Source organism: Triturus cristatus, chromosome 4_1 (assembly GCF_964204655.1).
Source record: "Triturus cristatus chromosome 4_1, aTriCri1.1, whole genome shotgun sequence".
NCBI lineage: Eukaryota > Metazoa > Chordata > Amphibia > Caudata > Salamandridae > Triturus > Triturus cristatus.
Window position 1 is genome coordinate 979403149 of NC_140585.1, and position 21534 is coordinate 979424682.

Genomic DNA, 21534 nt, shown 5'->3' on the forward strand with positions numbered 1-21534 from the left:
AACACTCCACTCTGTGACATTTAACTTCACTCTCTCGTACGCAGCTCCACTCGACTCGACTCGACTCTATTCTACTATGCAACACTTTTTCCCACTCTACGCCACTGTTCCACACTCCACTCTACACCGCTCAACTGCACAACACCCCTCCACTCTATGCTGCTCAAATCTACAAAACTATGCCATACTCTATGCTGCTCTACAAGATCTACTCCACTCTATCCACATACCCTCCACTGTACAGCTTTGTACTCCACTCTGTCCACTAGACTCCACAGTAAAACCCTTTACTCTATTCTACAAAACCTTATTCCACTTTAGGACACAGCACTCCACTGTACTCTACGAGACACCACTTCTTTTTGACACTTTACTCGACCACACACTACGTCAGTCGAGACTACTGCAGTCTACCCCACTTTTCTCTGAGACAACAGTCTGCTCTGACACTTAACTCCGCTATGCTCTATGCCAATCCACTCTACAACACTACACTGTACGACCCTCTCCTCCACTGTACTCTAGGAGATACTTCACTCAACAAAACTGGTGTGTACGATTTAAAACACATTTGTTTTTTTATTTTTTAAAGCATTAAATTCTATGTAAAAGCCAAAAGTTACATCTTAGTTATAGTTTGGAAAACATTATGTTTGCGGCATGTATAGATGTAGTTACACATGCTGTGCATACTCCTGCCATTTGCTTTTGGGGTTGGACGTGTGCAACTTGTCTTTTTGAGTCATGAGGTATAGTGATCCCCCTATTGCTGGTAATGCACATGGGCATCGGCTCCATTGTTAGATTGTTTTTTCTCTGCTACTCTGTAAGTGTACGGTCTGGTTCGATGCCACGTGGTGTTCTCACCAGGCCCTCGGATCCGTTATTCCGCAGTTGAATCTACAGTCCTGCTAACTCTTTGGTTCCCACGCTTGTGTAATCCTTTGACTTCGACCCTTGAGAATGTCCACGTGATGGAAAGGACTCAGTTTAGTTTATACCCCACTTGCCGCGCCAAGTAACCAAGGACATACTTTCACAAAGTTTGTAATGTCTTTTGGTCCCCGAGCATCAAGAGGACTCTTGTGCAGCGTGCTTCACGTTTTGAAACAAGAACACGCTTTAGGAATCAAGGGCTGCGGCACATCACTTTGACTTCCATGGTGCATTTGGGAGAGGAGATAATCCCAACCTCTTCGGAGGTAGAGAAGAAGACTTACAGCTGCTCGGTGTTTTTGGAGACGAGATGGAGGAGGCGTTCTCGCTAGAAAGTGCTGACTCGGAGGCTGATGCCGAAGCAGAGGAGCCCCCGCCGGCTAAGCACCTGAACCTGACGCCAAAATGTCCAGTAGTGAGTACGACTCTCACAAATACCACTTACTCCAGGGAGGCACCAGCTTCTAGCTCCCATGCCCTATCAGAGGCCTCTAGTCACCAGTGCCTCATGACCATGGTTGGCACCTAACATGCGAGCTGGCCCGACGCCCCCACATACTTGACACTGAAGTCCACTTTAAGGCCTCATGCGTCGACATTGACCACCTCTTTGCACCGGTTTCAAAGATGCCCTCTCGACCCCCTACAGAGCCGTGGCACTCGGAGTTGTAGCCCTCAGAGCCGAGACCAACCCAGTCGAAACCCTCTGAGCCAAGGTGCACCGATCCGAAGCAGCCCTCGGTGCACTACGGCCCTTTGCCCCTCCTTGGCTCCCTCCAGTGCGGCATCCTACACTGCATCCAAGGATTTCGACCAGCCAGTCCTCCAACGGCTCCAAGATCAGCTTAATGCCAGGCAACAACACATCCAGCCAGGCACTGGTTGGATCCGGGCCAAGCCTCCCTAGGCATCTAAAGACTTGGTTCCTCACAAGAGAAAGTTTACTTTTGAGGAGGCCTTCAATCCTGTGAAGCCAATGTCAAATGTGCCATGACAGAGGTACCTCTACACTTACTGATGTCCATTTCCATCCCCCAACTCCTCTTCCTCCTCCTCCAACTCCCCCTGTACCTACCTCTCTGCTGTGGCATGTAGACCCTCAACATTCACCACATGGCAACAGTTAAAAACAGTGTAGACGCAGTTTTGACAAAATAACTGCATAAGTCCCAAAAATTATGCCAGGTGAGGTGAGGCGGTCTCCCATACTATAGATGGGATTAAAATTAAGACGCTCCCCTAACAAATCGTAAGGAGAGGTTTGATATTTGCAATAATCCACTTGGTTTGCACTGGGGTTAAATTTAGTTTAAATTTGATTTCACACCATTATACAGCAGTAGCAAGAGTTCTGTTTGGTCCTGACGAAAGCCGGATTAATAGTCATCATCGGCTGAAACATGTTGACCTAATTTTTGGGACTTATGCAGTTATTTTTGTCAAAACTGCGTCTACACTGTTTTTAACTGTTGCCACATGGATAGACATTAATAAATAGTTTTTCTTTCCATTGGGCATTTTTAACATCACTCTCTTTAAAAATGTATTGTTTTTTTGCACTGCTTTTTGTCACCATTGTGTATGTTTGTCAGCCACACTATCACTGGATAGACACCTCATCTCAAGATGTATAGAGAGGTGCTCGCACTGATTGCAGCCTTGTTCGTTCTGATGGCTCAGACAGGGCTATCGAATCCCAAATGATGTGGGCTGCTATTTTGGTGGCTGATGGGACTCACGTTTCATGTGTAGACAATTTACATGTTTGAATTGCTTGATCTTTTTTGATTTGACCCTAGATTTCTTTGTTGTGGTATTTTTCCACATCACCCACCTAGAATTGTTAGCTGTCCAGCTGACCCTCAGAGCTTTCCTTCCCCTCATCTAGCAAAAAGTAGCTTTAGTTCTGATGGACAGCACGACTGCCATGTTTTACCTACGAAAACAGGGGGGCACCCACTCACTACAGTTGCCTGTTGTAGCCCAGAGCATTTGGCGGTTGGCGATACAACACCGAGTCCATCTCCTCATACAGGGCATTCCCGGGATGGACAACAACTTAGCAGACTTCCTCAGCAGGATGAATCAACAAGTCCATGAATGGGAACTCCACCCCCAAATCCTACTCACATACTTCCATCATTGGGGGTTGCCACAGACACACCTGTTTGACACTGTAGAAAACCCAAAATGCCCAAGCGGCTCCTCCAGGCTTCCACATCCCCAGTCCTTGAACAATGCACTTTGGATGAATTGATCATGGATATTTGCGTTCGATTTTCCGCCTCTCCCACTCCTTCCATTTGTGGTACAGAAACTGAGACAGACATCCGTCACTCTAAGCTTGGTAGCTCCAACCTAGGCTCACCATGCTGCTATCTTTTCCCTAGTCCCTCACAAGAAGCTCCTCAAAATACCTGATCTTCTCACCCAAAACCAGGTTACCCTCAGGCATCCCAACCCACAACAGCTCAATCTTGCGATTTTGTCTCCTGAGACCTACAATTTGACTACCTTAACCTCCTTGCACAATGCATGACCATTCTCAAGGAAGCATGCATGCCCAAAACCAGAGCCTGCTACGTAGCCAAATTGAAATTGTTTGTACACTACTTACTGCCTCCCTAAACAGATCGGCCTACTTACTGCCTCAGTGCAGGGCATTGTCTTTTACCTTCTCCATCTGCAGAGGGTGGGACTTGCCTATACCTCCATCAGATTTCATCTAGTAGCTGTGGCCACTTATCTACAGAATACGGAACATACTTTGCTGTTCAGGATACCTGTTAATAATGCTTTCATAGAAGGACTCAAAAGGGTTATCCTACCATGGACGCCTCCTGCTCCAGTGTGGAATTTCAACATAGTGCTCACTAGGCTAACTGGCCCTCCCTTTGAACTGCTTCACTCTTGTCCCTTACATTTCTTTTTTGGGAAAGTGAAGTTCCTTATTGCCATCACTTTCCTCAGGCTTGTCAGTGAGATGCACACTCCTTAGAAGAATCTTTTTTCCGAGTGCATCACAATAGGGTAGTCCTATTGAGTGCATCACGATAGGGTGGAACCAACCCAAGATTCCGACCGAAAGTGTTTTCTAGTTTTCACCTCAACTAAAAACTAGAACACCCAGTGTTCTTCCCACATCCAGAATCAGTAACAGAATATGCCCAGCATACTTTGGATGTCAAGAAAATGCTCATGTACTACACTGACAGAACAAAGCTGTTCTGTAAGAATCAACTGATCTTGATCTCATTCTCCAAACCACATAAGGGGCATGCTCTCTCTGAGTCTGGGATAGCGCGTTGGGTCGTAAAGTGCATACCGACCTGTCATGTGAAGGTAAAAAGACACTTACCCATACCACTCAGACCTCACTCCTCGTGCAAGAAAGCAGCTTCTGTGGCTTTTTTGGGTAATATCCCTGTAGATGCAATCTGCAAAGCAGCTAATTGGTCCACTCCATACACAGTCATCACTGTGTAGATGTTTTGGCACAATAACATGCCAGTGTTGGTCATGCAGTCCTTCACACTCTTTTCCAGTCGTCTGCCACATCCCCAGGATAAGCCATTGTTTTTTTTGGGGGGGGACTGCTTTACAGTCTATGCACAGCATATGTATCTACAGCTATACTTGCCACATATGAAAATTGTTACTTACCCTGTAAGCATCTGGTTGTGGCATGTAGTGCTCTAGATTCACATGCGCCCACCCTCCTCCCCGGTCACCGTTGGAGATGGTGTACTTTTTTGTTTTGTTTGTATGGTTATCTCTTCTACGCTCCATCTACATCGTCCTCCTTCGGGTGGAAAAACTATCTAAACATGCAGCCGATGTCCATGTGCATTACCAGCAATGGGGGTAGTCACTATACCTCGTGATTCGGAAACACTTCTTTGAAGAAAAGCAAGTTGCACACGCCAAAGCCCAATACTAGATGGAAGGAGTATGCACAGCATGTGAATCTACAGCACTGCATGCCTTACACAGATGCTTACAGGGTAAGTAGCATTTTCCAAAATTTGATTTTTCATATATTCACATGCGTGAATCATTCTCTGTCATTGAAGTTGGAGAACCACGGTACCATAGAAAGCAGTATTCAATGCGATACATAGCACGTAAGGGCTAAAAAAATTAACTTGAATAACTTTTCCATATCATTTATTAGGTGCTAAAGTTCAGCCAATCATGCAACCGCACCATCTAGAACTCTCTCCACTGAGACTTCACTCCCTCAGATTTTCTAATGCATGTAGTGCAATCAATCAATCAATCAATCAAGTAACTTATAAAGGGCACTACATACCCGGCGGGTTTCAAGGCGCTGGGGGGGCTGTTAGTGGTCGAAGAGCCAGGTCTTGAGTTGTCTCCTGAAGGTCAGCAGGTCTTCGGTTTGACGTAGGTGGAGGGGGAGGGTGTTCCAGGTCTTGGCGGCGCGATGGGAGAAGGATCTGCCCCCGGAAGTAGTTCTCCGGATGTGTGGGATCGTGGCCAGGGCGTGGTCAGCGGAGCGGAGTTTTCTGTTGGGTACGTAGAAGGAGAGTCGGCTGTTGAGATAGGCTGGGCCGGTTTTGTGGAGTGCCTTGTGTGCGTGGATCAGGAGCTTGAAGGAGATTCTTTTGTCGACGGGGAGCCAGTGCAGGTTCTTCAGGTTGGGGGTGATGTGGTCGCGGCGCGGGACGTCGAGGATCAGGCGTGCAGAGGAATTCTGGATTCTCTGTAGTCTGCTGATGAGCTTGGACGAGGTTCCGGCGTAGAGGGCGTTTCCGTAGTCGAGCCTGCTGCTGACCAGGGCCTGGGTGACTGTTTTCCTCGCGTTTGTCGGGATCCATCTGAAGATCTTGCGGAGCATGCGGAGGGTGTTGAAACAGGTGGAGGTGACTGCGTTGACTTGGTTGGTCATGGAGAGTTTCGAGTCGAGGATGACTCCCAGGTTGCGTGCATGGTCGGTGGGGGCCGGGGGGGACCCCAGTGATGTGGACCACCAAGAGTCGTCCCAAGCGGAGGGGTTGGACCCGAGAATGAGGATTTCCGTTTTGTCTGTGTTCAGTTTGAGGCAGCTGTCCTCCATCCAGTCGGCGATGGCCTTCATTCCCTGGTGGAGGTTGGATTTGGCGGTGAGGGGGTCCTTGGTGAGGGAGAGGATCAGCTGAGTGTCGTCGGTGTAGGAGATTATGTTGAGGTCGTTTTGTTGGGCGATGCGTGCTAGTGGTGCCATGTAGACGTTGAACAGCGTCGGGCTGAGGGAGGATCCCTGTGGGGCGCCGCAGATGATCTTGAAGGCCTCGGAGCGGAACGGGTGGGGGGGAGGCGGACTCTCTGAGTTCTGCCGGAGAGGAAGGAGGTGGTCCAGTCCAGGGCCTTGTTTAGGATCCCTGTGTCGTGGAAGCGCGTGCATAGTGTGCGGTGGCAGAAGGTGTCGAAGGCGGCGGAGAGGTCTAGGAGGATGAGGGCCGCCGTCTCGCCGTTGTCTAGCAGGATCCTGATGTCGTCTGTGGCGGCGATGAGGGCGGTCTCGGTGCTTTGGTTGCTGCGGAATCCTGATTGTGATGGGTCTAGGATGTTGTTGTTTTCAAGGTGTCGCGTGAGCTGGGTGTTTACTTTCTTCTCGATGACCTTAGTTGGGAATGGGAGCAAGGAGATGGGCCGGAAGTTCTTGAGGTCGCTCGGGTCTGCTTTGGGTTTCTTCAGTAGGGCGTTGATCTCTGCGTGCTTCCAGTTCTCAGGGAAGGTGGCGGTCTCGAAGGAGAGGTTGATGATTTTGTGCAGGCGGGGTGTGATGGACTTGCTGGCTTTGTTGAAGATGTGGTGTGGGAGGGGGTCGGATGGGGAACCGGAGTGGATTGATCCCATGGTCTTGATTGTGTCCACGATGCTCACGTTGGCCCAGGTTGTCAGGGTGTCGTGGGTGGTGGGGTGCGGTGTGGTCGGCAGGGGTCGTCCGCGGTCTGAAGCTGTCGTGGATGTCGGTGATTTTCCGGTGAAAGAAGGTGGCGAGTGAGTCGCACAGGGCTTGTGATGGTGGGATGTCATTGGCGTTGGAGCTGGGGTTGGAGAGTTCCTTCACGATGGTGAAGAGCTCCTTGCTGTTGTGTGTGTTGTTATCAAGGCGGTCTGTGAAGGACGTCCTTTTGGCGGTCCTGATGAGGTGGTGGTGGTGGTTGCTGATGGCGTCTTTGTAGGCAGTGTGGCTGTCTGGCGTCTTGTTGCTGTTCCGTGTGTTTTCCAGTTTCCGGCAGGTGCGTTTGGAGTAGAGGAGTTCCGGGGTGAACCAGCTGACTCTTCTGCTGGTGCCTCTGTTGGTGGGGTTTTTCAGCGGCGCGATGGTGTTGGCGCAGTCGTTCATCCAGTGTTCGAGGGAGAGCGCACCATCATCCGGGTTGGTGGGGTTCGTCGGAGGGTTGAGTGCGAGGATGTCTGTAGTTGTTCTTCAGTGATTTTGCCCCAGCAGCGGCGGGGGGTCTGTAGGGTGCGGTGGTGTGTGTGTGGTTTTCGGAAGGAGAAATGGATGCAGTGGTGGTCAGTCCAGGTGAGTTTGGAGGCGTGGCTGAAGGTGACGTGGGGGCTTGAGGAGAAGATTGCGTTAAGTGTGTGGCCGGCGATGTGGGCCGGCGTTGTGACCAGCTGTTTGAGTCCGAGGTTGGCGAGATTGTCGATCAGGGTGGAGGAGTTGCTTTCGTTGTTGTTCTCCAGGTGATAGTTCAGGTCTCCGAGGAGGATGTAGTTGGTGGAGGTCAGTGCATGCGAGCTGATGAGGTCGTTGATGGAGTTGCAGAATTGAGGCCGGGGTCCTGGTGGTCTGTAGAGGAGGGTGCCTCTTAGGGTGGTCTTGGGGTCCGTGTGGATCTGGAACTGCATGTGTTCGGCGGTGCTGAGGGTGTCGTTGGTGTTTGTAGAGATCTTGATGGTGTTTTTGTGGACGATGGCGATACCTCCTCCGGCTCTGTTTACGCGGTCTCTGCGGGTGATCTTGTACCCGTCTGGGATGGCTATGGCGATGTCTGGCGCGGAGGTTTCGTTGATCCAGGTTTCGGTCAGGAAGGCGACGTCCGGAGATGTAGTGTCGAGTAGGTCCCAGAGTTCGACGGCGTGTTTGTGTGCGGAGCGGGTGTTGATCAGGATGCATCGGAGCTGGTTGGTTTCCGTTGTGGTGGGTGTCTTGGCGCTTTCGTGGCAGGAGAAGTTGCAGTTCCGGCAGGTGAAGGGGCCGTGGGTGCGCCTCGGGGCAACCTTGCAGCAGGTGTGGGTCCTTCCTGGGTTGAGAGCGATGAGGGTCTTGGCGTCGTAGCGGAGGAGGTGGTCCTCCTGGCTGGCGAGGGGGCTAGGGGTTCCGGCGCTGGGCGCGGTCCAGGCGCGGACGGGCGCAGACGGGCTTGCCTTAAGTACGCCGGTCGCACAGCGGCCGCCATATATGGGGAGGTGGGGAGGGAGGAGCAGCTGGGAGGCGGGAGGCGAGGGACGGGAGTGGCGAATGGGCGCGGAGGGGGCGGGGCCACAGGGGAGGCAGCGGCGGGGACGGGGGACAGGAGACCAGCGAGGTGGTACAGAAGATGAACGGGGCACAAAACAGGGTCACAGGCACAAAGTAAACACGTGGACGGCGAGGTGGTACAGAAATAAAAAAGGGGGCACAGAAGCGGAGCGGCGAGCGAGGGGCAGGGACCACGGACAGGCACAAAATCAGGGTCACAGAGGCAAAAAGCAAAGGAACGGCACAAGGGAAATGGCACAGAGCAGAGTGGCGAGCGGGGGGCAGGGGGCACGAGCAGTTACAGGCACAAATCAGGGTCACAGAGGCAAAAGGCAAAGAGACAGCACAAGGGAAATGGAACGAACCCAAGGCCACCACTGGCCACCAGGGATGAGGCGCAGGTGGAAGCCTGCGGGTGGTGGAGGGCCTCAAATTCTCCGGCGACAGCGGGGATGCAGGCGGAGCTGCAGCGGGGGGGAGCGACCTACCAGAAGGTCAAGGTCGATGGGAGTCTCCCTGAGCTCTGCTCAGTTTGGTTCAATCCTCTGTATTTTGAAGACATTTTCACCTCCGGAAAAAGCTTAAGGCCTACAACAACAGATTCTGACTAAACAACCATAGAAAAGAACTCTTTAGGCCATGTGGAAAAAAGAGGCTGCACTCAGAGGACCCACGCAAGGATTGCGGCTATTGCCTACATCCTGAGCATGAGATAAAGGACTGTAAAATATGTCGCACTTTTTCCTCATAGACATTAAAGGATAAAATCTAATCTAAGGCAGTCCCTCTTTCTGAAGAGAATAGTGGTCACTCTACTAACACGGAAAAATCCTGAAAAAAGGATAGGTCTCATGAGCGAGTGCCTCCAGGGTGACCAAAAAAGGCGATAAAGACTCATCATCGGTCATCAAGACTGCCTAAAGCATCAGAGGATCACACTGAAATCTAAAAAGGAGAAAATCTCAAGGCTCAGTCTGAGCCTATTACTCCTTCTTTAAGGCAGATTTGAGTTTAAAGAAGTCATCCTCTCTACCATCGACAGCAAAATCTCTCAAGACTGTGTCAAAATCGCACCTTGAGTTCTTACATAGTTGACATTCACGACGGCGTTGACGGTAACTACAACTACGACCTCTACATGTGTTGCACCATAGCTGATCATTTCCTCGTTGCCGATGGCATCGACGATGATACTGTCCACGATAACATTGCCGACAATGGCACCGCCGACCAAGGTTTAGTTGACAAAGATATCGACATCAAAGACACAGTCAACAGCACTGTTGACAACGGCACCATCAACAAAGACCTAGTTGATGACGGCACCAACTGCGAAAGCCTCGTTGACAACGGTACCACCGCTGGCGGCAGCAACGAAAAAACCATCTCCAACGATGAAGCTATCACCACTAATGTTTTTGTCACCGGCACTCTCCACAAAGGAAAAAATTACTTCAGAGATAATACAACCTGCACACATACCCCTAAGTAAAGTTCCCCCTTTTCCACCAGCGCATCGCCTTGATGATGAGTAGTCAGAGGACATAGGTTCTTTTGGGGCAGCACGTAGTCCCCCTAAAATACATGTAAAATGTCAACAGGATGATGATGTCGAGTATCATGAGGAATAATATATTCCTTCTGGCCTGCGCCAATATACAGAATACCCCGAGCATTACAGGAACCAGTATCTGTGTTAAGGTTGCCAAGAGTTCCATGACGACTTAGTAAAAATTCCAATTGCTCTGGTAAATAATCTTCAAAATTTATTGGAGGTTTCCAGAGCCTTCTCCGGTTACCAATGCAGTCGCCACAAATTCAACCGCCTAATATACGCACACCACGTACTCTTACTGCATCTGTAACTGACCACAAACCACAGGCAAATGAAGGACCTTCCTCGGATGATGATAGAGTAGAAGGAAAGATCATAGACACTAGATCAGTTCACAATGAATGGGATAACTACCTAATTCTGGCACCATCTCTGCCAGTACTACAATCAGTGAATTCTCCATCGGACGACATTGGCGGTTTTCACATCCTAATGGAAAGGGCAGCTAGAAAATTCCAACTTTCCTTAACAGCGAAGCATTCGGATTGTTTCCTTTATGACTTTAAGGAGCCTATGAAGAAATCGGTCAGGGCAATTCCTATCATTGGTTTTTTTTCGGGGAGGAAGGCATTAAGACTGAACAATCCAGCCCCAGTATCAGCAGTGTTGCCTAGACTGGATGAGAAGTATAAGGCACCGGATGATTCGCCGCCATGTTTAATTAGCCATCCTAAGACGGATTCCTTTGTAACGCAAGCTGGCCAGCGTCGCTCAAAGAACCCTTCTACTCCCATTTTCATGCCACCGAATGGGTATGCCCGACACTTGGTCAATGTTTGGAAACTCTCCTCCCCCATGGCAGCCCCTACTGTTAGAACGGCCAATTTGTTAGCTATCCTATTCTGTTATCATAGACAAATGTGGTCAGATGTTGCCACATACATTGATCTTTTGCCAGAAGAAGCAAGAGGAAAAGCTACGAAGATATTACAAGATGGAGAGAGAATGTCCCCAGAGATGGTTTATTGTGCAGTAGACTTGTCATCCAGTGAATTTAGGCAACTCACGGGTGCATATGTTCTTAGGAGACAGAGATGGCTGAAGGCAACATCATTGAGGCCAGAAATTACAAGTAAAATCCTTGGCATTCCATACAACCATGAGGTACTGTTTGGCAAGCATGTGGACAATGCTCTACAAACAGACTTGGATACAGCCAGATCATTAGGTACATTACAAATAAGGAAGCAGCCCCTTCTAGGAGCAAGAGGCCTATACTCCTACAGAGGAGGATGTCCATCATTTAGGCACCAATACCAGTAGTTTTAACATCAATACCGATCTTCATATACCCAACAACAGTACAGACAGCCACCACCAGCAGCGTACACCAAACAAGCACCCAGAAGGAAGCAACTTCACAAGGAAGGAACACTGCCAGAAAGCTGTGAAGAATTAGTGGTGCCGCTTATCCCCTGCAATACCCTTAGCCAGATTGTGGGCCAAATCTCAAATTATCTACCATAGTGGTCCCTAATAACAGACAGTTGGGTGTTAGATTTAATCACATATGGGCAAACATTAGAATTAATCAAGAAACCACTAAATCCCCCCCCGAAAGGGGCACCTCCTCCCCATCTGTGGTTGCTCCTGCAAGAAGTATCAACCATTCTCAACAAGGGTGCAATAGAAGATGTACAGGTTTCCCAGAGGGGAGTCTGGTTCTATTCTTGTTTCTTTGTGATTAGAAAAAAAAGAAGTCAGGGGAGTGGCGCCCCATCTTAGATCTTCGAAAGCGGAGCAAATATTACAGAAAGCAATCCCTTTGCATGGTTGATCTACAGGCTATCCTACATCTTCTCAATCACTGAGATCACATGAAGGCATTCTATCTCCAGGATGCTTGTTTCCATTTCCCAATTCACCTAAATCATTGCAAGTTCCTGAGATTCAAGATAGCCAGCACTCAGTACAAATTAAAAGTTCTCCTGTTCGAATTGAAATTGCCACCCTGTATTTTCACAAAATGCCTGGCTCCAGTGGTAGCTTACTTGAGGCAAAAAGGTTTATAGGTATTCCCATACTTTGATGATTTATTGATGACGGCAACCGCGTCTTTGCAGACTGTCTTGCACTTTTCAACTACCTCAGTCTTACGGTCAACAAGCAGACATCTTCTCTCAAACCTTCAACAACTTTAATGTTCTTGGGAGCGGTTCTGCACACGACTCAAGACAGGGCATTCTTCTCAAAACAAAGTCAAATACGGATTCAACGGTTAGCACAAAAGTTACTCAAAAGAAAGTCTGTTTCAGTTCACCTATATAAGTCACTTCTCGGAATTATATTGCCTAGTATTCCAGTAATTCCAAATTGCCGCCTTCAGGTGTGACCTTTGCAAGAGAAACTAGACCGACAATGGTTGCAAGTTCAATGGCCGTTCTACGAAGTAATTCAGATTACTCCTACGATGATAAAATCCTTGCAATGGTGGATACAGAACAGAAACCTGTTCAAAATGATTAACATTCCTGCCTTGTATTCTCGAATTTGTAATCACCAAAGACTTGTTCCTGGAGGAATGGGGCACTCACCTACAGAATTTAACCATCAGCGGAAAGATGAACCAACTCCAAATTAAAATGCATATAGATGTGCTGGAGCACAAAACCATAGCATTGGCTCTACAATAATTTCTGCCCAGGATAACAGGGTCAGCAGTACTAATTTGTACGGACAACACCACCAGCATGCATTATATAAATAAGCAAGGGGGTACATGGTCACCTGCTCTATCGCAACAAGCACATGAAATTTGGAAATGGGCTCTGCAACATCAAATAACACTCAAGGTGGAACAGTTCCGGGAACCACCAAAGTCCTAGCAGACACATTGAGTAGAACAAATACCAGCTGTCATGAATGGGAACTGAACCAACAGATTCTGGACAGCATTTTCAATCGTTTGGGGCACATCAAACTTAGATCTGTGTGTGACAAGGGCAAATCGAAAATGCCAGTTCTACGCAAGTGGCACCCACAGCAGGGGTTTTGAGGGAGTGTGTTTCATTTCAGATGATCTGGGGTCTTTGCATATGCCTTTTCCCCGATTCCGTTGATCCCAAAGTTCCTCAGAAAATTGAAGAGGGAACCTTGTCGAATAATTCTGTTGGCTCCCAAACAGCCCTGGTTCACAGACCTCCTACTACTCTCAGAACAGACCCACATTCAATTGGAGCCAATACAAACGGTACTGACCATGAGCCACAACCATGTACTTCAGCCGAACCCAACATCCTTACACTTTTCACCATGACTCCTGAATGCAATGAGTTTGCGACCTTGAATATTCCTAAAGGTTGCAGAGAGATCCTTGTGAGGGCCAGAGCTGATGCTATCAATACAGCGTACAAGCTTAGATGGCAACATTTCTATTTGTGGTGTCAGGAGGCAAAAGTTCATCCCATTTCAGCACCACCGGAGCAACTTCTTCTGTATCTGCGCCTGCTAGCAAAATCAGGCTTGACTTACACTTCTATTGAAGTACACCCGGCAGCAATCTCAAGATTTAGAAGAATGGATAAATCACCTTCACAATGGTCTAGCAAAGTGATCAAGCAGTTTCAGAATGTTTTCTCCTGTAAAGACACCTCCTCCATCTTGGCACCCCTTACCATAGTACTTGGGCAACTAATGAGAGCCCCATTTGAGCCCATTCACAAAGACCTAAAATTCTTAACATGGAAAACGGCACTCTTACTAGCACTCATGTCAGCAGGGAAGGTTAGTGATATTCAAGCATTCACAATTAAAGAACCATTCATGCAATTCAAGTAAAACAGTGTGGTTCTAAGAACCAATCCTAAATTCATACCAAAGGTTCCTTTGGATTTTCATTTAAATGAACCGATTGTCTTAAGGACATTCTTTACAAATCCACAGGGTGTGGCTGAAAGATCTTTACATACCTTGGACGTTAAAGGATGTCTCAAGTTTGTCTTGCACAGGACACAACAGTTTAGGAAATCGAACCAGCTTATCGTCGCTTATGGAAACCTTTGCAATGGTTTCCCAGTTTCCAAACCTAGTATAGCCTGATGGATCACAGCAGCTATCCAATTGTTTCACAGAAAAGCAGGAACGCCGTTTGAAGAATAAAGTAAAAGCTCATTCTACCAGGGCTGTTTCTACTACCACAGGGATGTTCTGAAGGCTAAATATCTGTGGTAACAGCATCTATCAAAAAGATCATTACAAAAGGTAAATAACTTGTTTGTTTATTCTACCTAAATGGGTGAATTCTTTTGTTCAGAATTGCATACTTCAGTCATGTTCGAGAGGAATTAAAAATGAAGGTAACCTGCAACGAAAATTAGTTAAGAGTGGCACTAATGTTAGCATATACACCTTAGTAAGAACCAAAAAGATAACACGTTGGGTATTTAACACAAATCGTTACTTATGTCACATCCATAAAAATGCTCATTCTTTACAGTTGTAAATTAATTATTTTCATCTGTCAGATATATCAGAATTCTTAGTTTGTGCTAATGAGGTAGTACTGTGGCTGTTTAAAAATGCAATGTATATTTTTCAAGTGATCTGAATGTATTTTCAGAATCTGCAGCTCATGCTGAACATGTGCATATGTGTTCTATTGTAAAGATTTTAGTCATTGCTAAGTAATCTGTATTTGAAATGGGAGATCTACATTTATTTCACAGGAAGTAGGCTGCAGTCGGTTAATCATACTAGATCAGATTTTGTCCTAATTTGTGGGCTTTGAGGTTGCTAAGGCCATTGTACAAAGCTTAAATGCTTGAGTGATTTGTGCTGTGAAGACTCCAGGTTGTCAGGGCACAGCTTAAATGGGGACAGTTTTGAACTGGTCAGTGCCAAACGACTGGTAGAGCTTGGCAGAGCTTTAAAGATGGGTGCCCTCAGTCGAAAGAATTTTCAGTCTTGCTCTGTGAGAAAGCAATCTCCTGTGATCCCTGATTATTCAGTGCAGAAATCAAAAGTGCTTGTTTGATGCCGGAGCTGTTGTAATCAACAGGCAGACATCTGAAGCCAGAAGAGTAATTCCTCATGTAAGCTGTTCAAAAATATATCATTCATAAGGAAAGTTGAAATACTTTTCCTGAAAACTTCGTAAAAGCCAATCCTTCATTTTATTTTAATGCAATGGGCTTAAACATTTCTGCAGAAATGTTTGTTTTATTAGAAATTCTAATGTGTAAATGTTTGTAATTACATAAATTGTAATGATATGGGGTTGCACGATCTACTCATAATTGTTATTTTAGGCAAATTAACAAAATATTGCCTATTTTTATTAAATTTGTGTATGTTTCTATGAGATTTTACTTCTTGGAAATAAAGTATTTTGACTGACTAGCATTTCTGCAGAAGGAATTACAAGAACAAAAATACTGTTTTGCCTTAGTAAATGGAAAGCAGCAGTATTATATGTGCACCCCACTTACTAAACAAAAAAGGTGATTATATAAACTAGAGGCTGAAACTAAAGTTTAAATAAGTTATTGAGAAGTGGAACTTTGGATAGTCGTAGGCATTATTAAAGCCACATAAAGAGTATATGTACCATTTAGAGACATTATTTATTTGTGAATGTATAGTATTTGAATTATTAAATGTAATTACTAAACCAAGAGGTTGCAAGTTTGTTTAATAAATATATAAATGTGGTGTACATTTTAGCTACACATGTGGGTATGTGTTTTCAATATCAATGTTTAAATGTTTACCCATGCAAGATAATTTTGTAGTCACTTGAAAAGTATTGCATGAGCCCGTATTTGCACACTGTTTACAAAAGTGCATAAACCTGTTCTGTGTTTGGATGGGGGCATCCATTGTATTAACTGTTTGGATAACACCCTCAATTTCATATCATCTTGGTGGGAATGATTCAGTTCGCCCTAACCCTCAGCTACATTGCTTGGAACGTTAGACCCTTTCTCCTGTTATATACTTGCAGCACCAAGATACATAAAAAAGGAAGAGTCTACATGGGAGCCTGGAATTTGGTTGCTGTATTTAACTAAGGTACCCATTCTGACCCTACTGATAGGCTACAAGTAGGTTAAAAATTGAGAGGCCTATTGCACTAAATTAGAATGTAATTTTCACTTGATTTTTGTTTCATTTTTTACAGGTTCGTGTAAACTCATTAGTGTGCTTAGGAAAGATTTTAGAATACCTGGATAAATGGTTTGTGCTGGATGAAATAGTACCTATCTTGCAACAAATTCCGTCACGGGAACCTGCAGTCCTAATGGGAATATTAGGTATTTGAGTTTTCCTATTTGACTTATTTTATTATGTTTGACTGCACATGCCCATCAGCTGATAGAATATATGTATATTGATAATGTGTTGTATCCTAAGTTGCCCCTTTAGTGTTGGATCCTGCTTCACCTGGACAAGAGTTTTTTTATACCAACTTGCAATAATAGTGAGACAAAACCAGTAAAAGAGTTTTAAAAGACCTGGAGCGAACACTTGGGAAAACGAGTTGAGGGAACAAAGATAAAGTTGGAGACTAGGCAGTTACATAGGTACACAGGTATCTAAATGAGCAGATGATTTAGGGATGATGATCCCATTTACCAGCAATACTCTTGCACCTTTTTGTGCCTTTGTGAAGAGGCAGGTTACTCCACTTCAAAGGAATCAAGCAAAATGCCAACATTCTGCACAAAAACCAGTGCAGGTGTTTGAAAAAGAAAAGAGCAACTGTAGCGTTCAAACTGCAGGTAAATCTGGTCAGTTCATATAAATAGTAAATGGGTCTGTGTACAGTAGCTGATCTGTTGAACACGAAAAGTTGAACTAAATGCAGGCATTGTTCTAAGGTCTTCTTCACCAGCTCAGAAGAAAGAGGGTTATGTGTCTCTTGCTTTGTGTTCGAACCGAGTGATTAGCAGTGGCTTTGATTAATTTGAGTATTCCACCCATCACTTTTTTATATACTTCAGTTCAATGCTCTAAGTGCTATGGTATGCCCAGACATGGGTCCGTGCTCATTTTGCTTCTGGACCAACCTACACCCAAGTAAAGAATACCAAGCAGGGCGAAACCAGACTTAAGTTGCTTGTTGTTCAAGGAGGCTATTTGGGCTCAACTGTTCTGACTGGAGCAGGGTCCAAAATGAGGTGGCAGGGTGTGTAAAAATATAACGGACTTGGATACAGCATTCTAGCCCTCACTTTTTTGGTAGACTTAAAAAAAACGAACAACACCGGATGAAGTCCTGGTGTCCTATAATAGAGACTTTTTATTAAGACTGATAAAACTTCAACAAGGCTAAATTGAGGATCGTTTGATCATATTCATGATCGAAACAATAAGGGAAAAATATAACGCAACAACAATAATTGTATTTTTGTAATGTTCCACCTGTCTAATCACAGGAGTGTGTGCAAAATCCGTAGTAAAAGCGCCCATTAACCACCTTCCAGAAGGCAGCAGAGTTGCCAGAAATGGAGGTGATATAATAGGTCGCTCCACACTTACTTTTTTATGCCAGTAACTTAACTCTGAAGTACTGACCTTTACAAATCAGAGGATTGTTGTCTATATTTGGCTTGGGGATTCATGGAGTAGAACTAAATCCCTCCTTCTGCCCATATTGTTAGCCTTGAAAACTGTACTCTGGTTCCATTTGGTTCACTTTTCAGGGCACTTAATCCAGTTTGGCAGGCTTTTATTTTCCTTTGTTTCATTCATTTTTTTGCTTAAATGTGCACTTTCTGTCCAACCTATGTCTCTTGGTTGTCAATTTCCTTTCTTTTCCCGTCTAAAGCAGTGGATTTCTCATTTAACTATACCACCTTCTTATTTGCCAAAGTTGAGCATTTTGTCCTCCACAAAGGCCCTTATTACGATGCTGGTCGGACGAGCGTCCAACCGACATCGTTGTGGTAATGGGACTGCCCGACAAGGAGTTGGAGGTCCCACCCGTCGTATCAAGATGCGACCGCCAGCACGGCTGTCAGAAACATGGCCTTTATCGGAATCGTCGGTCGTTCCCACTGAACGCTGCCTCCGACCACCGCTCATCATAATGTGGCTGACAGACCAAAGCACCAGATGCTGGGCAGACCGCAACGACAACCTGTTAGTTGCAATCCGACCGACATCGTAATGAGGGCCAAAGTTTCAAATATCTGAAAAATGGGCTGACAAAGTAGGCTGTAAGCTCTCCTGATCTGCTGTTCCCTGTTTAGTCTCAACCACTTTAGGTGCAAATGCACTATTTTTAGACACACCATTTTTGTAGCATGTGAACCTTCTGAAGCATTTCTACCTCCATTGAAGATTCCCCCTTCTTCTTTGCTGTATGTCTGATACATTAACTAAAACCGTATCTTTGAGTTTTCAGACTAACTACAACAAACATAAACAGGAGGAGGAGAAAATGGGAAGGGAGTGAATGCTATCAATGAGAAGGACATAGAAGGGCAGGTTGATGCCTCTATTGAGAGAAGGAGGAGAACTTTGAGGGAAGTGGATTGTTCTGTTAACTATTGACTAAGAAGCGTATTTTGAAGTCTTAAGTTGGTTCCTAAGGCAGGGATATCAGGTGCCAGTCTTAATTTATCTCTGGTGCACAGAACCATTGAGACAAAAACATGTAAGAGAAAATTGTAAAAGATAAACTGAGATGTCATAAGTCCAAATGTCTGTAGCATATAGAAGAAAGAACTGAGGTAAAGGTTTCCATGGCATTATAATTCAAACACTCCACCTTTTGTAGTTCTGTTTGAGTGGCCTTGAATCTCATAGGTAATCCTTGAGGTGGGTTTTACAGTCCGCAATCCGATAGGACGTTTATCCTCTGTAATGAGGCTCAAAATAGCAGAAATAGGTCTTTGGTTGCTTTTATATCAATTCAGTGGGTGTGTGGCCTAGCAGTTTGAGCTAGCCTGCACATTTTGAAGTGAGCGCAAAACTGATTTGCAGACATTTAGCCACTCTCTGGAATGGCAAAGTAAGCAAAAATCTATTCATACGAATCATACTATCCATCACTTTTTGTTCTCTGCAGTCATAGTTTCCCACCTTCCTGCGTCATAGGAACTCGAGTAGCACTTCTGTGATGAGGTACAATTATCCCTGTTAAATGTCCTAGCATTTAGGCTGAACAGTTTCTTTTGAAGCATAACCATGGTTTTCTTGCATAGTTTGTCCATATCTGGAATGGAGCAGTGAGAAAAAAAGGATGGACTGTTATGTAGCCCAGAGTTATCACTGATTGAGGTCAAGTAAGGCAGGCCATCTATCGCTGTTTGCTGTTCACAGTGAGTCGCTTTAAGAGGCATTGGTATGCATAGGCATTGTTCTCAAAGCTCTTTCTTCCAAATAAACTTAAACCATTCCCCAGTGAAGTGCTTTTATTTTTTTATGTAAATCTATTTTATTGAGTTTATTCAAAACAAAAACTTGCAGACACCGAAATAACTTGACTTCAGTTATTAAATGGTATCCAATGAAATATGCATCACAGTAGTGCTAATCGGGACTCAGGAGCATCCTAACATGCTAATGAGTGTATATACAGTATCATATAAAAGACAATGTCACATTTGTTTAAGAGAACAATGAGGAACTAAAAGGGAAATCAAATCATACAAAGTAACTAAGCACAATATTGCCATCCCCGCATGCTACACTCTCCCACCGCCCCACACCAACAGTCATGCAATGTGAAGTTTTCTAGAAGTTCAGTCATCTCTCTAAGACACCCACTCAAACCACAACATTTCAATCACTAGGGGATAACAGATCATTCAGTTAGTCAATGTAATCTACCCATTACTCCATGAGATTGCATCTCCCATCCCTAAGACGTGCATCAATCCCAGTGGAGAGCTCTGCCAAAGCCCAGTGCACCAGATCCACCTGCCATGCCGAAATTAAGGGGGCAGATGTCGCTTTCCAGGACATGGCTATACGCCGTTTTGCTAGGACCAGTGCCAAACCCTGAAATCACATCACTTGTTTCATTTTTTGGGTTATTACCCCTGCATTAAGGAGACAAGTGGGGTCACAAGGTAGGATAGAATTTCTAATAGTGGAGATACAAGAGGTCACTGAATGGCAGTAATCCAAGATGCACCTTTCAGTATTTTTAAGGCTATACAAAGTGCCTTGAACTCAATACGCCTAGCGACAGGCAACCAGTGAAGACGATGAATGGCACTTGTCACTGAGCAGGCTCTGCGCAGGCCGAGTAAAGCTCTTGCGGCCGCATTCTGGACTCTCTGTATCCTTTGTATCTCTGACTTGTTGGTTCCCAGATACAATGAACTGGCGTAGTCAAGTTTTGACATAATCAGGGCCTGGATGATGATCTGCCTAGTAGGGGCATCCAAAAAGCCCAAAATGGGTTTGAGTCCGAGCAACAGACCAATGCAGGTTCCTGCCACCTTTTTGGTTTGAGTCTGAAAGTTGAGTGAAGCGTCCATCCAAACCCCTAAGTTCTTCACTTCAGGTTTAGGGGCAGGGGCGGTGCCTAGACTCTTAGGCCACCAGGACTCGTTCCAACGGTCATGGTTCTTTCCCACCAGCAACACCTCCAACTTGTTGACATCAAGTTGGAGGTCATCCATTCAGCGACCGCCACGAGGTCACCCTGAAATCTCATGGCATCCCGCTCAGGGTCGCTCGAAAGAGCCACCATCAACTGTGTGTCGTCGGCATAAGAAACCATGGTCAGCCCTCTGCTCTTGGCTACTCCGGCCACAGGTTGAACATAAAGATTGAGAAGCAGAGGGCTCACGGAAGAGCCCTGTGGAACCCCTTGACCTATGGAGAGAGTGCCAGAGGCAAAAGGGGGGGCTATCACCTGAAATGTCCTGTCCGCAAGGAAAGAGGCCAGCCACTTAAGTGCCGAGCCAGTGACTCCAGCCTCCGCCAGACGACTTAGCAAAATGTCGTGGGACACCGTGTCAAACGCAGCACTAAGATCCAAAAGGATCAGTGCCGACGTTTGCCCTGCGTCTAAGGCTTTCCAAAGATGTTCAGACGCGGCCAGAAGTGCTGACTCGACGCTGTGGCCAGGGCGAAAACCATTTTGAAAGGGATCAAGCCTATGATTAGAGGTGAGATATTCTGCTAGAAGAGAATTAATGTAGGTCTCCGGGATCTTTGCAGTCCAAGGTAGGAAGGAGATACGCCAAACGTTTTCTGGTCTTTTTGGGTCTAGAGACGGTTTTTAGAGCAGCGGTATTACCCTGGCCTGTTTCCAAGCCTTAGGCACGATCGCGGCACCAAGGGACCCATTGATCACCTGTTCCAGCGGAAGTATGATAGTGGGTAGAATTTTCCAGAATTAGTCTGGCTTCAGAGGAGCAACAGGAGAGCCCGACTTTACTTTAGAACAGAGTGTCAGTAGAGCATCTTGAGTGATAGGGGGGAAAACCTCAAGAATACCATTGGTATGATTGCAAGATGTCTCAAGGGGACCTATCTGGACACTGCAGATCAGATGTAATCGGTGGACCTACGGCATCTTTCTGGGTTTTAAGATCTGAAACTA

At 45.9% G+C, this 21534-nt stretch overlaps 1 protein-coding gene across 3 annotated transcripts in view; it reads left to right on the plus strand.

Moving 5' to 3' along the window:
- SCYL2 (SCY1 like pseudokinase 2) overlaps positions 1-21534 on the plus strand; it is a 408171-nt gene that overhangs the window by 214732 nt on the left and 171905 nt on the right. For all 3 annotated transcript variants that reach the window (XM_085653887.1, XM_085653888.1, XM_085653889.1), the window contains one exon: positions 16147-16279. In XM_085653887.1, the coding sequence (XP_085510013.1) occupies positions 16147-16279 (133 nt within the window). The remainder of the gene's footprint in view (positions 1-16146; positions 16280-21534) is intronic.